We start from the raw sequence: 16,836 nt of genomic DNA on the forward strand, positions 1-16,836 counted from the left end.
ACACACGGTCGTAAAATCCAATGGAAAATGTCCGATCAGACCGTGTTGTCAGATAATCCGACCATGTGTGGGCTCCATCGGACTGTTTCCGTCGGAATGTCCGACCATGTGTACAAGAGCTTACAGTAAAGAACCCTCTACGTAGTTTAAGGTTAAACCTCCTTTCTTCTAATTTTAATGAGTGACCATGTGTCTTGTTAAAATCCCTTCCGCAAAAAAGTTTTATCCCTATTGTGGGGTCACCAGTACGGTATTTGTAAATTGAAATCATATCCCCTCTCAAGCGTCTCTTCTCCAGAGAGAATAAGTTCAGGGCTCCTAACCTTTCCTCATAACTAACATCCTCCAGACCCTTTATTACCTTTGTACTCACTCCATTTCCAGTACATCTTTCCTGAGGACTGGTGCCCAGGACAGCATACTCTAGGTGCTGCCAGACCAGAGTCTTGTAGAGCGGGAGAATTATCCCTTTATCCATGGAGTTAATCCCTTTTTTAACACATGTCAATATTCTGTTTGCTTTGCTAGCAGCAGCTTGGCATTGCATGCCATTGCTGAGCCTATCACCTACTAGGACCCCGAGGTCCTTTTCCATCCTAGATTCCCCCAGAGGTTCTCCCCCCAGTGTATAGATTGCCTTCATATTTTTGCCACCCAAATGCATTCTTTAAAATTTTTCTACATTAGACCTCATTTACCATGTAGTTGCCCACCCCATTAATTTGTTCAGATCTTCTTGCAAGGTTTCCACATCCTGCGGAGAAGTTATCTAACTTCAAGGTTATAAAAGGTTATGACAGCATAAAGTTTCCGGGAAAATTCCATTTGATAAGCATAAGCGAGGTCTACATGGTCAACTGACTGAAAGAAACAAAAGGATATTAAGTAGGTTTGTGATTTTTGCATGAAGAGAGGTATCAGATTCCGTTATCCACCATCCAAGACTTATATTTGTCAATTTCTAGGAGAATTCAGACCACACTGGATGCCAAAGGCGATCCAACACCATATTAGTAAACAATTTGTTTTACCATACTGGTTTCCTTCATGGTCCAACCCTTGTAGTTTGCCTGCCAAAGTTGTAGGAACAACTAAATCGCCCAAAGCTCAATGATATTGACCGGGAGATGAGATTTCTCTGGCAGCCAAGTCCCTTGCAACAATAACGTGTCCAGGACTCTCTCCCCCCCAGCCCAAAAGGCTGGCATCAGTTGTAAAGTGATTGCATTAGACCGGAAGGACTGCTCCATAGTCCATAGCAGGACTCCTGAGCCACCAGGCCAGGAGCAGTCTGGTTCTTGGTGTCAGAAGAATTAGTCCATCCAGAGTTCTATGACAACAGAAACAAAATGCTGCATTTCAGTGGTCTGGAATGGAACTGGGCATAAGGAAAGACCTGGAGGGAGGCTGCAATCAGCCACACAGCTCATGCAGAAGTGTTTGACTCCGAGATTTAAGAATTCTAGTCTAAGATTAGAGAGTTTGAAGTTTCTCATAGGCAAGACAATAACTCGGATTTGGGCTGTATCCAGGGTGAGACCCAGATATTCAAGCAGTGAGTTAGTTCCAAAGCTGATTTCTGAAGGTTCAGGTCCTAGCCAAGCCTTTGCAATAGGCATGAGAGAGGCTAGTACAAGGGCCAAATGGAAGAGCCACAAACTGAAGTGCTGGCACCCCCACAGCAAAACAAAGGAATTGTTGATGCATCAGAAAAATGGGGACGTGGACGAATGCATCCTGGATGTCCCCAGCTCCTGGAATTCACCTCTTGCGCCCAAGCATCTGATATGCTGACAACCCAAATGTGCTCGCAGGCAAAGAAATGTCCCCCAGCTTTGGAAACAGGAGCGCCCCTCATGCTGAAAACAACTTTTCAGAGTGCTTCGGGGACATGGAAGTCCAAGGTTTGCAGGTGGATTGGGGGTCAGGCTTGGGCTAGGCTTTGGAATTGAGGGCCCGAGTGTATTCATTTTGATTGAAGGAAAGAGAACTTAGCAGAATAAAAACAGAAAAGGCGTCTATCTTCCTTGACACTAGCAAAAAAAACAAAAAACAGCAGCATTTAGGGACTAGGAGGAGTTATGCACAGCTGGCCACAAATGTTTTTATTTGCTAGAATGCATTTTTCCTGCAGGTGGCAGTATAACCTGTCAATTAACTCCTGTGTCCTTCAATGAAGGGAAGAAGAGAGATTAAAACACATTTAATTATGTACCAATGAATACAGGTCTGCATTAATCTGCATCTTTTATGTCCGCCTGGAGTTCATTTTTAAGTGCTGGATTGGATATCACAACATTAATCTGTAATAAGAATCCATCAAAAATACCAGCTAATCAGATGAGATAACAAGCTAAACTGCGCTAAGGACAGCAGAGCCAAGAATAATTCACTACAATTAAATCAGCCCTAGTTATCTCTTATGTATTGATATCAAGAATAATGGTTCAAATTTGCGCTCTTTTTCTTTTATATACTTAGATATTTAGTGTGAAGAATGAATTGTATTTTTAATAAACTTTATAGTATTTCTATAAAAGGTTGTTGGTGGGGTATGGGCTGGGTCACCCCTGGCAATTTCCTCCAATACAGAATGCCTTAGGCCTCATGCACACAGGCATATGAATTCATGCTGCCAGACGTTGGCGGAAAAAATGCCTCTAATCTTGCATATTTTCACTTGCTTTTAAGCGTGTTTAATGGCATTTCCATGCATTTAGAAGCATTTGCATGTAAACTCGTTCTATTGGCTAGAATAGTCATGTATTCTAGCTATTAGAGTAAATGTACATGTATAAGCATGCATTTATATACATGTAGGGGCATTTATACATGCTTGCAGAGGAAAAATGCAAAAACGGTTCTCTTGGAACATATCCCTGGGCCATTTTTCTTTCCGCCTCTGAACACGATGTATAAAAACACATTAAAATGTCTGCATGTGCCTGGGCACATTAAAGCGGAGGTCCACCAATTTTAAATTTTTTTTAAAAGTCAGCAGCTACAAATACTGCAGCTGTTGTCTTTTAAAATTTACTTACCTGTCCAGGGCGCCTGTGATTTCGGCACCCGAGGCCAAACCATCCCTCTGTCCTCGGATGCTGCCGCCACAGCCATCTTAGGTAAGGGAATCAGGAAGTGAGTCGCTCCGTGCAATCCAAATGGTCCCTGCTGTCTCTGGGAGGGGAAGTAGCGTAGGTGACCACGGTTATCAATGCCCGGCAGTGGGTGCAAATACCTGAGGGGGGGGAGGGTTCCGAAAAGCGGAAGTTCCATTTTTCTGTGGACCTCCGCTTTAACTAAAATGCAGGTGCATTTAGAGGTGGAAAAAAAAATGCCACATGCCCCTGAAAAGGCTTTTTATATTTTGAAAGGGTGGGGGGGGGGATACCGTGAAGGAAAAATGTATTTGATCCCCTGCCAATTTTGTACGTTTGCCCACTAACAACGAAATGATCAGTCTATAGAGATCAGACATTTCTTGTAGTTGGCCACCAGGTTTGCACACATCTGAAGAAGGATTTTGTCCTGCTCCTCTTTGCAGATCCTCTCCAAGTCATTAAGGTTTGAAGCTGACGTTTGGTATTGTGAACCTTCAGCTCCCTCCAGATACTGCGTTTCTGCAAAAATAATGGGGTAGGTCTTACCATATAACGTGCTGTCTTCTCTCCCTCCCTGCCTGTCAGGAATCCCCAGTTTGAACAAAGTTAAAATTCTTGTAAAATGACGAAATCCTCTCCGTTACAGCAGTACACAATATACAATGTGTGTGCCCCTGCAATCCAACGGCGTCAAATATATCAGCTCCTCTCCTCCACCTCTCCCAGCCATCAGCAGGGCCCACAACACTTTCACCCAGTTCTCCTCTGAATCATTCAGATGTCCATTAGCAAACCTCAGACGGACCTGTACATGTTCTTTCTTAAACAGAGGGACCTTGTGGGCGCTGCAGGATTTTAGTCCTTCACAGCATAGTGTGTTAATTGTTTTCTTGGTGACTGGTCCCAGCGGCCTTCAATTCATTGACAAGATTCTCCTGTGTAGTTTTGGGCTGATTCCTCATCGTTCTCATGATCATTGAACCTCCACGAGGTGAGATCTTGCATGGAGCCCCAGACCAAGAGAGACTGTCAGTTATTTTGTGTTTCTTCCATTTGCGAATAATCGCACCAACTGTTGTCACCCTCTCACCTAGCTGTTTGGCCATGGTCTTGTCACCCATTTCAGCCTTGAGTAGGTCTACAATCTTGTCCCTGACATCCTTAGGCAGCTTTTTGGCCATGGTGGAGAGATTGGAATCTGATTGATTGCTTCTGTGGACAGGTGTCTTTTTATACAGGTAACAAGCTGAGAGTAGGAGCACTCCCTTTAAGAGAGTGCTCTAATCTCAGCTTGTTGCCTGTATAGAAGACACCTGGGAGCCAGAAATCTTGCTGATTGATAGGGGATCAAATACTTATGTCACTCAATAAAATGCAAATCAATTTAGAACTTATTTGAATTGCATTTTCTGGATATTTTTGTTGCTATTCTGTATCTCACTGTTAAAATAAACCTACCATTAATATTATAGACTGATCATTTCCTTTTCAGTGGGCAGACGTAAAAAATCAGCAGGGGATCAAATACTTTTTTCCCTCACTATATATCCTCTGACATATTTTTACTTCTTGTCTTTGTCCCCATTGACCCATTCTTTTTTCTGATAAAGCGGGTAAGGGTCAGAACCTCTGTCAAGTTTTTATTGCCATCTTTGTCCTTGCTGGGAAATATTTCCCCTGACGTCCTGTCCTGGTGACACAAGGACATGACATGAGAGAGTTCTTGATAATGCAGAGAGCAATAAAATACGGTCAGGTATTCTGAATACGTCCCACTCTACATACTAAACACACGTGCTTTTGTTGTTTTCTATCTGTATCATAAAAATATCTAATCATTTCTTGTCTTTTTGATAGACTTTTATCATATCAGGTGATTAGAGCAAATCTCCCCAGCAAAACAAAGACAACAGTAAAAACTGGACAGAGAATCTAACCCTTCTCTATTCAAAAGGAAGAAAAAAAAAAGTTTTGGTTGGAGCTGGTCTTTAATAATAATTATAGAACATAGTAATAATACTAACAATTATATAGACAATAGTGGGATAAAGGTACCTTCACTCCTGCAGCAGCAGCCGGTCCAGTGGGGTCCACAGCTTGTATATGGCACGGTTTTTCTCCCCGTACCACAAATCCCCATCCCACTGCATCACTGACAACCTGCACACACATAAGGAACAAGAAAAATCAGGTTATTATTAAACTGTGCATAGTTATTATAGAAGAACTATGTATATTATTATACCCAGTCAGAGGTGTGTGTGCAGCCTATTGCATTAGGGTGTGCAGCCTAAAGCTCAAAACACACGTGTGTGTCTACATATATATGACCCCGACACATTGCTCTCCCTAATGGCGCAGTGAAAGAGAAGTTTGTAAACGCTTCTCTTATGGCCGAGCCGGTAACAAGGAGATCTTTCCTATGTTCTTGCTGGCACGCAGAGCAATAATGCTAATGTGCATGGGGTGATTAGGGTGTGCCCAAGCACATCCGGCATACCCTGTGTGCACACCTATGTACCCAGTTAAGGCAGTTCACTTAAACGCATCCTACTCACAGTCAGGGTTTTCCTTATGTACGGTGCCCCAGGGGCCAGGAGCTCATCCAGTGTGACTGGCCTCTTTAAAACTGCATGATAAAAAAAAAAGAATAATAATATTAATAAATAAAGGATAGGATGGAGAAAAGGCATATACAGTAAAAAAAAAAAAAAAAAAAAGGATGTCACGGCCCTTGATAATCAACATTTTTTCCAACTTGTATTTAGTTGGGCTAGGGCTGATTGCTGACAATAAAGCCCTTTCCTGTACATGTACTTTTTAATAAAACTATTTGAATTTCTGTATTTATTTTGTAAAGCAACAATATATTATGTAGCATTGTACAACAGGGTCACTACAATTTCCAATTTCTACAACTTACTTATCCCACTATTGTACCGCCAGCTGTAAAATCCACTGTTAGTAGGGGTTCCCTACTGAAATAAATTTCAAAAGGTTTTTCCAATGAAAAAGGTTGACAAACGTTGGCTTAGCTAAAAAATAAAATAAAAATAAAAATAAAAAAAATTAAAAAGTATAAAATACTAAAATACAAACAAAAGAAATAAACAAAATCAACTGTCAACTTGCCATTTACCAGGAAACCTTTAAAGCCTCATACACATGATCGCACTTTGTACAAACTTTCCCGTGGACTTTTGTACAAAGGGCATTGGCCGTGAACTTGTTAAGCATACACGCGATCTGACTTTTTCAGCTACAGTAACTTTCACCAAATCACGTGGTTTTTCTGCTCTTTACTGCCACCTCTGGTCAACTTCTGTATTGTTGTCTGATCTTTTGCATTGGTTCTGAGCATGCGTGTTTGTAAAGTCCGATGATTTTCTGTACACACGATCGGACTTTGCTCCATCGGACTGTTGTCGAAAAGTTTGTCCGTTCGCACAGCCAACAAAAGTCGGGTGAAAACCGAAAAAGTTTGTCTGATGGAGTGTACACATGGTCGGATGTTTTAAGGCAACAATTTGCATGTTTGTTTTCAAAAAGTCAGATCGCGTGTATGGGCCTTTTGACGCACTTACAATAGTGCTTTGTGGTAATACATGTCCAACGTGCAGAATTCATGCCTCAGGGTGCATTCCCCTTCTAGATCACATCCCAGCATAAATTTTTCTTTTAACTTATTCTTGTAAATACAGTGGAACCTTGGATTACGAGCCTAATCCGTTCCAAGAGAATGCTTGTAATCCAAAGCACTTGCATATCAAAGCGAGTTTCTCCATAGAAGTCAATGGAAACAAAGATAATTTGTTCCGCATTGACTTCTATTACATGCAATACCGCATGTGGCCAGTGGTGGCGGGGGGCGCCAGAGAGGTTTGGAAATACTCTGGGACAGCTCGGCTGAACTTGGAAAGCCTCAGTAAGGCCCCGGAACAGAGTATTGCTAAGTATTTCCGAACGGATCTGAACCACCGAGTGTCGCCAGCGCTCCTGCACCTCTGGCCAAATGCGGAACTGCACACCCCATTAGCTTGAATTCTGCTCGTTTTATGAGATAACACTCGCAAACCGAGTCAGAATAATAAAAAAAAAAAGTTATCGTCTTTCAAAACTCTCATTAAAGTGGACCTCCACCCTCAAGTGGAAGTTCCGCTCATCGGAACCCTCCCCCCCCTCCGGTGCCACAATTGGCACCTTTCAGGGGGGAGTGGGTGTAGATACCTGTATAATCCAGGTATCTGCACCCACTTCCGGGAATAGTTAGCCGCAGCTACCCACAGATGCTCCGCCTCCCCCGTTGTGTTCTGGGAAACACACAGTTCCCAGGACACAACAGGGACCAGTGAAGACGCACAGCATGACTCGCGCATGTGCAGTAGGGAGCCGGGCAGTGAAGCCGCAACGCTTCACTTCCCGATTCCCTGACAGAGGACGGCGACGGGGGCGGCGGGGGCAGCCGAGAGACGATGGTTTTATTGACAAAGCTTAACCACTTTTGGACTGCCCATTGTCAATATATGTCAGCCCTTTGACATCAAATACCATTGATATGGCAGCAAACAGCTGCCATAACCCCCGTTATTTTTTACGGCAAGCGGTCTGCTTTAAGATAAAAGTGGTCTCCATGGCGGATTATCCACTTTTATTGTCATCCCGGTCATCTCTGTTGCTTACTGGATCCGTCGGTAGCGACAGAGATGAGCTGATCATATCCCCTGATAGGCAGGAAGTTGAGTGAGGGAATGATGGCTCCCACTTGACTTCATACCATTGGGTGATGGCAGCGACGTCACACATCCCTGCCGCCTAGCGGTCTTAAAGGGACAATTTTTATTTTATTTTTTATTGCTTTGAAGTGAAAATGTGAGATCTGAGGTCTTTTTGACCACAGATCTCACATTAACCACTTCTCGCCCGCAGGCCGTCAAATGGGCGGCGTGGCACGTCATATGATGGCCCTCCAGAACGACCACTCTTGCGCGCCCGTGGGGATCAGTGCACCAATCTCGGTAAAGAGCCTCTGACGGAGGCTCTTTACCACGTGATCAGCCATGTCCAAACATGGCTGATCACGATGTAAACAGGAAGAGCTGTTGATCGCTTTTCCTCACTCGTATCTGACAGACACGAGTAGAGGAGAGCTGATCAGCTTCTCTGACAGCGGGGGCCTGTGCTGATTGTTTATCATCGCAGCCCCCCACGGGTGCCCACCCAGGACCACCAGGATGCCGCCAGGACCACTAGGGATGGCCACCACATTGGACCACCAGGGAAATACCAATTAGTCCCAGGCAGCTGCCAATCAGTGCCCATCCCCAATGCCTGCCAGTGCCATCAGCGATGCCTATCAAGGCCGCATATCAGTGCCCATCAGTGCCACGTATCAGTGCCCATCAGTGCCACTCATAAGTACCCATCAGTTAGGCCTTTCAGTGCCCATCAGTGTCGCCTTTCAGTGCCGCCTATCAGTGCCCATCAGTGCCACCTCAGTACTGATAATTTAAAAAAAGGATTAAAGACTTTTCTTTTTAGCAAATTTTTTGATTTATGTTAGCTGTATGTTTTTATTCAAACCATGTAGCACTTTGAGATCTTTTGATGGAAAGTGCGTTATAAATAAAATGTATTATTATTATTATTTATTACCTCATTGGTGCCACCTCATCTGTGCCCATCGGTGAAGGAGAAAACGTACTCATTTACAACATTTTATAACAGAAACAAAAGAAAAACCTTTTTTGTTTTTTCAAAATTTTAGGTATTTTTTTATTTTAGCAAAAAATAAAAAACGCAGAGGTGATCAAATACCACCAAAAGAAAGCTCTATTTGTGGAAACAAAATTATAAAAATTCTGTTTGGGTACGGTGTAGCATGACCGCGCAATTGTCATTTAAACAGCGACACCGCTGAAAGTTGAAAATTGGTCTGGGCAGGAAGGGGGTGTAAGTGGCTGGTATTGAGATAGTTAAAGAGGGGAATAAAAGGGGACGTTTACAGTCCTTGTAATAGGAATACAAGTGATCCATTTTTTTTGTTTTAAAAAAAGGACAGTGTAAAAATAAAAAGGAAGAAGTAAAATAAAGAAGGAAAAAATGTTTTTTTAGGTGCCCCGTCCCTCGCAGAAGTGTGAATATGAGATCAGAGGTCTTTTTGACCCCAGATCTCATATTTAAGAGGACCTGTCATGCTTTTTTTTATTACAAGGGATGTTTACATTCCTTGTAATAGGAATAAAAGTGACACAATAGAAAAAAAAAAACTGTAAAAATAAAAAGGTAAAATAAGAAAAAAAAATAACATTTTTTTAAACACGCCCCTTCTTAACGAGCTTGAATGCATACGCAAGTCACGCCCACATATAAAAACGGTGTTCAAACCACACATGTGAGGTATCGCCGCGATCGCTATAATGAGAGCAATAATTCTATCACTAGACCTCCTCTGCACTCTCCACTTTTAGTAAATCAGCCCTACTGTGTTGTCAGCCCAAACAGGAAGCTACAAGCACATTGGATTTCTGGATTATCAACAGGTACTTCTCTTACTTGCAACATTTTTTAAAACATGCTTAAATAGGCATGTATTGGACAGATGTACCTAATATTTTGTTTTTCTTCATTTTGCCCAGACAAACACTTTACGCGCAGTAAAATGCAATTTTTTACTGCATCGCACCAGTACGAATGGGGCTGTATACAGTAAATGTTTTGTTTCTTTGGTCACGTTTAGCAGTGTTTTATAAAGTGCCCTTTTCGACATTCAGCTCATTCTGTGGCCTGTGTGTGTTTGTGGTTTTTTTTTTTATCTTTGACAGCAGATTGTAAAAGACACAGGATAAAAATACAGAGGGTTGCACAATGATTGTGTTCGCTCAGCACATCCACCAGTGACAGATGATTGACATACACTTAGCAGAGGAATGTTGTGAAGGTTGGCAGTTTTCCTCTATACATTGCAGGGTCAGGAAGTGTGAAAGCCTATATACTGGTTTACCCAGATGTAAAACTATCAACTAACCACAGTGACATATAAAGGGACAATAAATCTTAAACAGGAACTGTAATCTCTAAAGGGAATGGATAGGTTCTTTTATATATTCTCGTTTTTAGGACCTAAAAGTTACATAAAAAAAAAAAAAAGTAATTAAATATGGATATTATTTGTTTTATTTATTACATTTGTTTACACCAATCCATTGGTGCAGCTCTCACATTTTCCAAAAGCAAAATCTTCTGTTTTAGAAATCCTGTTAACAGAACCCAATAGCTTAAGGTTAAAAGAATATGCAAAGGTTTGTTTTAACCACTACAATACAGGGCACTTTCACCCCCTTCCTTCCCAGCCCAATTTTCAGCTTTCATCGCTCTCGCGCTTTCAGTGAAAATTGCGCGGTCATGCTACACTGTACCCAAATGAAATTGTTATCATTTTGTTCGCACAAATAGAGCTTTATTTTGGTGTTATTTATTCACGACTCTGTTTTTTATTTTTTGCGATATAAGCGCAAAAAAAGCGGAAATTTGGAAAAAAAACAATATTTTATTTTTTCTATTTGAAAAGAAATCCAATAAAATCAAATTTTGTCATAAATTTAAGCCAAAATGTATTCTGCTACATGTTTTTGGTAAAAAAAATTCCGTTAACTGTATAATAATTGGTTTGTGTGATCATGTACATATGTGTGCAGGTGATCACGTACATATGTGTGCAGATAATCATTGGGACATGTGATTTTAGTGGGACATATGTGGGGGACATGTTTTTATTATTAGGGACATGTGTTTTTATTATTTGGGGACATGTATGTTTTGGGGACATGTGTGGTTTGGGGACATATGTGGGGACTGTGTTTGTACTGTGTGGTGTGTTGTGTGTTGACACTAGACTGATGATCAGTGAGTAAAAAGCTGTAAAAAGCAGCCCATACTCACTGATCATCAGCCGGCTGCAGCGTTCTGCTCTCCTCTCCTCAGCGATGACTTCCGTGTGAGGAGAGGAGAGCCGATTGCCTAGCAACCGGCTGTTTGTTTACATCACATGACGGCCGTGATTGGACAAGGCCGTCATGTGATCAGGAGGGCCAATCACAGAGCCCTCCTGCCGATCTCAGATGTGCCGTGTCCGGGTGACACGAGCACATCGGGATCGCGCCGCTGCGCGGGCACGCGCGCGCGCGATCCCGCTACTTCTGAATGACGTTCAGGAACGTCCTATCAGGAGTAGACGGCTCCCACCCGGCCAATGCATATATACGGAAGTGGTTAAAAAACAAAACAAAAAAGAAAACAAACAAGTATCAGGGAAATAGGCTGCGCCAGTTGCGCCGTATCCCTGCATGCATGCGCACGGGAACGCCGCTCTGGCGCACGCATTTGCGCAACAGAACTGCGCTACGTTGCGCACGCATTTGCGGCTCCACTGAGAGGCGCACGCACGTGCGCACAAGCGCATGCATAACATGACCCTTTGCCCGGCCTATAAAAGGAGCTCCATCACGCAGTCAAATTGCTGGTTAGTTTTCAGCTTTGTGTTCCTGTGTATTGTCTACCCGTTGTGACCCGGATTGCTTCAAGACCAAGCTGACTCTCTCCTGGACCCGACCCCTGGCTTGTTTCTCAGACTTCTGCTCTCTCTGGTGTTTGACCCTCAGCCTGTACTCAGACTTTGCCTCTTGTCTCCTGTGATCGACCCTCAGCCCGCCCTTGGATTGCCTTTGTCTCAGTGTTTCGGATTATTACCTGTTCCTGGACTCCTTGACTGTGTTTGACCCCCAGCCTGCCTTTGGGCTTTGCTTATTTCCTTATGGACTTGTTGCCGCTTACCTCCTGGACTCCTTCTGGGTCGCTACCAACCTACCCTGCACATCTCCTTGACCTTCAAGCAAGTGTAGCGGATGACATTTGGGATCAAATGTCACACGTATATAAATTTAGTTTTTTGCCTCAGAACAATAAAGGTTCTGAGGGTTAATTGAGTAGGTAGGCCTTAACACCAGTCTGGCCAGGCTGTGTTTGGAAGTTCTGCCTGGTCATGTGACTGGTGAAGTGCACATGACAGGCCAGAACCAGGTCTGGTTGGATGTTTATGTATCGGCCTTCTCTGAGCCAATCAGTGGGAGTGCCGAGTCCCGCTGAGGAGTCTGGGAAGTGGTACTTAAGGGGGTGTGGGTCACGTATTCGGGGTTCCGGAGTTGTTTGTGAGACCCGTGTGGTCTGTTCTGGTTCCAAGACCGAGGTAACCCCATGAGGGTTCCCGGTCACGGGGTGTTAGACACCCCGCAACATGTTTTTGTCGGTGGCCCCTGATAGACCTGCCTGGTCTGGGGTAGGGATCTGTCTGTTCCCAAGTCTCGGAGCCTGCTGGTCCGAGGCGCAGTAACTGAGGGAGGATTCACAGTGTCCAGTTGTGCTCTCGGCTTGGATGGACACCACAGCTCGTGGAAGGACTCTTCGGAGGAGGGCCGGCAAGTGGCATCCTGAGAAGTGCCTGGTTACTGAGTTGGGAAGGACATTGACGAATTCACACTTTTCCAGTACCATTGAGGAGACGGGAAAGGTTCCAGGTACGGTGGAAAGAGGGTCCTGTTCACCCTTAGTTGATCGTTCAAGTTCTGAGTCAACGTGCTGACTGCCATGATCTCTGGCTAGAGATCTGTTCAGCCTTGAAGTACCCAGCTGCGAGTGGCTACTCTCTGGGTGAAAATAGAGACTTTGCTAGACCTGCAGTTCAAGGTACCTGAGTTCTTCACCCGTGTCCTAAGAGACTGTTATTTGAAAGTTCTACTGCAAAATAAACCTTTTTAAAAGGACTTCATCTGTGTCACAAGTCAGTGTACAAGTCGTTGGGTATCAACCCTGGGAACCCCTAGATGTGGAAGAGCAGGCCAGGAGAAGGTAACCGGTAAGCCCATTAAGTCAAGGCCGCCCTGCAATGGGTTATGGCCGCTACACAAGTCAGGTGTCCTACTGGTAGCTTGTGCCTCTTGGTGCCAACCACTCTCTGTGCCATCTTCAGGGGTGGTGTGCGCCGAGTCGCAACAGCAACCGCTCTCTGTATCTTGGCCTTGGTGAGTACTCCTTTTGCTGATACATGTGATACTTACCTCCTATGTGTAGTTGGTTTTGCACAGAGTGGCCCCGATCCTCCTCTTCTGGGGTCCCTCAGCGCCACTCCTGGCTCCTGCTCTTCTCAAGTGCCCCGTTGGAGAGCCGCTCTCGTTCAGGGCACTTGTGTGTGTGCGCTCCCATGTCCTGCTGCTGTGTCCATTGATACAGACAGCAGGACTTGGCCCCCACGTCATTGGACTTGATTGACAGCAGCAGGAGCCAATGGCTGGGTGGCTATCAATCTATCCAATCAGGACCCGAGGTAGCGGCTGAAGCAGGTGTGCTTGTCCCCATCACTGGAAAGACTGGGCTCAGGTAAGTAAAGGGGGGCTCTGGGGGGCTTCTTCATCACAGGATGTTTTTCACCTTAATGCATAGAATGCATAATGTACACACACAAGTGAACAGACAGTGCAGTGGCTCCTCCCCCCTCCCTCCCAAGAACTCTGTTAGGGGTTTTAATAAAAGACAACTGAAATTACGTAGAATTGTGCACACCTGACCATCATGAGGTATTGATATTAGATTGTTGAACATCTTATTCCAAAACCATGGGCATTAACCACTTGACCTCCGGAAGATTTAACCCCCCTTCATGACCAGGCCATTTTCTGCGATACGACACTGTGTTACTTTAACTGAAAATTGTGCGGTCAACGCTGTACCCCAAATTTTTCATTTTATTTCCGCCACAAATAGAGCTTTCCTTTGGTGGTATTTGATCACCTCTGTTTTTTTTTTTTGTTTTTTGTTGTGCTGTAAAAATATATAAAATATATCCAATTAAAAAAAAAGAAATGAAAAAAAAAATGTATTTCTTCATAAATTTAGGCCAATATGTACTCGGCTACAGGTTAAAAAAAAAATCACAATAAGCGTATATTGATTGGTTTACACAAAAGTTATAGCGTCTACAAACTATGTGATATTTTTATCTATTTTACTAGTAATGGTGGCAAATCAGCAACTTATAAGAGGGACACTTCTGTCCCTGACACTTTTTGAGGACCAGTGACATTAATACAGTGATCGGTGCTAAAAATATGCACTGTCACTGTACTAATGACGTGAAAGTGCTCCAGTCATTTTTTTTGGTAAAAAAACATCCCTGTGTTTGTCACAATTTGTCGAATTTAATCTTGTATATGCTGTACATGTCACCTTTTTTGTCATTTAGTTGTTAAATGGACTCAGTGTAGCCTCCGTGACATGCGAGCGCCCACCTTTATTGTGGGCACCTGAAGCCCCCTAGGAGTTCCTTCTGGAATACAGTGCCACAGTGAGGTACAATGATAATGGATATTGATATTTACTCACTACCTACTCCCTGGACCCTCACAATTACTGCTACCACCTTCCCACTCTATCCTTAACTCCCTAACCCACATCTTCAACCTCTCCCTCTCCTCCGGCACCTTTCCTTCCCCGCTCAAACATGCACTGCTTACCCCCGTACTCAAAAAACACTCACTAGACTCCACCTGTTTGAACAACTTAAGACCCATCTCCCTGCTCCCATTTGCCTCCAAGCTCATCGAACGCCTTGTCCATGACGAAATGAGTCGCTACCTCATGGACAACAACCTTCTCGACCCCCTACAGTCTGGCTTCCACCCACAACATTCTACTGAAACTGCCCTATTAAAACTCACCAATGGCCTACTAACTGCTAAAACCAATGGCCACTACTCCAGACTCATACATTTAGACCTCTCTGCTGCCTTTGACACAGTTGACCACCTGCTCCTCCTCAGCAAATTACGCTCCCTTGGCCTCCGTGATTCTGCTTTATCCTGGTTTTCCTCCTACCTATCTCAGCGCACTTTCAGTGTCACCTACAACTCCATCTCCTCCGCTCCCCTTCCTCTTTCTGTTGGGGTACCCCAAGGTTCTGTCCTAGGGCCCCTCCTATTCTCGCTCTATACCTCTTCCCTGGGCCAGTTGATAACCTCCCATGGTTTCCAATACCACCTCTATGCCGACGGCACCCAGATCTATCTCTCCACTCCTCAACTCACCCCCTCAATCTCCTCACAGATCTCCAACTTACTGAATGATATATCAGTATGGATGTCACATCACTTCCTCAAACTCAATCTTTCTAAAACTGAGCTTGTTATATTTCCTCCTTCACGATCCCCCCCCCCCCCCCCCGTGACTTCACCATTAACATCAACAACACAACCATTGGTCCCTCCACACATGTCAGGGTCCTGGGTGTAATCCATGACTCTGACCTTTCCTTCAGCCTCCACACATCCAATCACTGGCTAAATCCTGCCGCCTTCACCTCTACAACATCTCCAGAATTTCACCCTTCCTTACTAATGACACCACAAAGTAACTCGTTCACTCCTTGATTATTTCCCGCCTTGACTACTGCAACTCTCTCCTTAATGGCCTACCCTTATGCAGCCTATCCCCCCTTCAGTCTATTATGAATGCTGCTGCTAGACTAATACACCTCACTAATCGTTCCGTGACTGCTGCCCCTCTCTGCCAATCCCTTCACTGGCTTCCCCTACCCCACCGTGTAAAATTCAAAATGCTAACCATAACAAACAAAGCCATCCACAACATCGCCCCCATCTACATCACCAACCTCATCTGCAGATATCGCCCAAATCGTCCCCTCCGCTCCTCCTAGGACCTCCTGCTCTCTAGCTCCCTTGTCACCTCCTCTCATGCTCGCCTTCAAGACTTCTCCAGAGCCTCTCCCATCCACTGGAACTCCCTGACCCAGTCTGTCCGTTCAGCCACTACCCTGTCCACCTTTAGGAGTTCCCTGAAAACTCATTTGTTCAGGGAAGCCTATCCCACACCCACCTAACAACTGTCCCCGAGCCACCCCCATCAAATCATTCTCTGCATCTATTACCTTTTGTACCACCCCCTCCCTTTAGAATGTAAGCTCTACGAGCCGGTCCCTCCTGTACCTTTTGTATTGTACTGTAATTGTATTGTCCCCCCTATACATTGTAAAGCGCTGCGAAAACTGTTGGCGCTATATAAATCGTGAATAATAATAATAATAATATTTATCCTACAGGTAATATGCGTTGAAAAAAAACAAAAAAAAAAAAATTCCAAACATTCATTGTAATGCAATCAGCAAAGCCGAGGGCCAAAGATAAAAAATGGGGCGGAACTCGGCTTTAACATCGGGGCGATCAAAGGGTTAACTGTGTGCCTAGCCAGTGTTTTACTACACCGTGTGAGGTGCTTTTACTAGAGGAAGATATGTAATTTATTTCCTACTTTTCAGGGACACAAATTTCATCTCTTTCCTCCTGTCAGAATGACCATCTGCCTTGTTTACATAGGCAGATCGGAGTTCTGTCTCTCTGCCTAACGATCGGTAACATTTTGCCATGTTACAACCAGAAAAGTAAATGTATTTTATTGGGATTTTATGTGATAGACCAACACAAAGTGGCACATAATTGTGAAGTGGAAGGAAAATGATAAATGGTTTTCAAAATATTTTACAAATAAATATGTGAAAAGTGTGGCATGCATTTGTATTCAGCCCTCTTTACTCTGATACCCCTATCTAAAATCTAGTAGAACCAATTGCCTTCAGAAGTCACTTAATTAGTAAATAGAGTCCGCCTGTGTGTAA

At 43.9% G+C, this 16,836-nt stretch overlaps 1 protein-coding gene across 1 annotated transcript in view; it reads right to left on the reverse strand.

Annotated features, from left to right (window-relative positions):
• Positions 1-16,836, reverse strand: part of DEPTOR (DEP domain containing MTOR interacting protein) — a 194,163-nt gene that overhangs the window by 12,428 nt on the left and 164,899 nt on the right. Inside the window, exons 8-9 of the mRNA XM_077493284.1 lie at positions 5,660-5,730; positions 5,157-5,261 (exon numbers count right to left, since the gene is read on the reverse strand). Coding sequence (XP_077349410.1) covers positions 5,157-5,261; positions 5,660-5,730 — 176 coding nt within the window. The remainder of the gene's footprint in view (positions 1-5,156; positions 5,262-5,659; positions 5,731-16,836) is intronic.

Source organism: Lithobates pipiens, unplaced genomic scaffold (genome assembly GCF_037356315.1).
Source record: "Lithobates pipiens isolate NorthernLeopardFrog02 unplaced genomic scaffold, aLitPip1_a1.2 Scaffold_19, whole genome shotgun sequence".
Classification (NCBI taxonomy): Eukaryota; Metazoa; Chordata; class Amphibia; order Anura; family Ranidae; genus Lithobates; species Lithobates pipiens.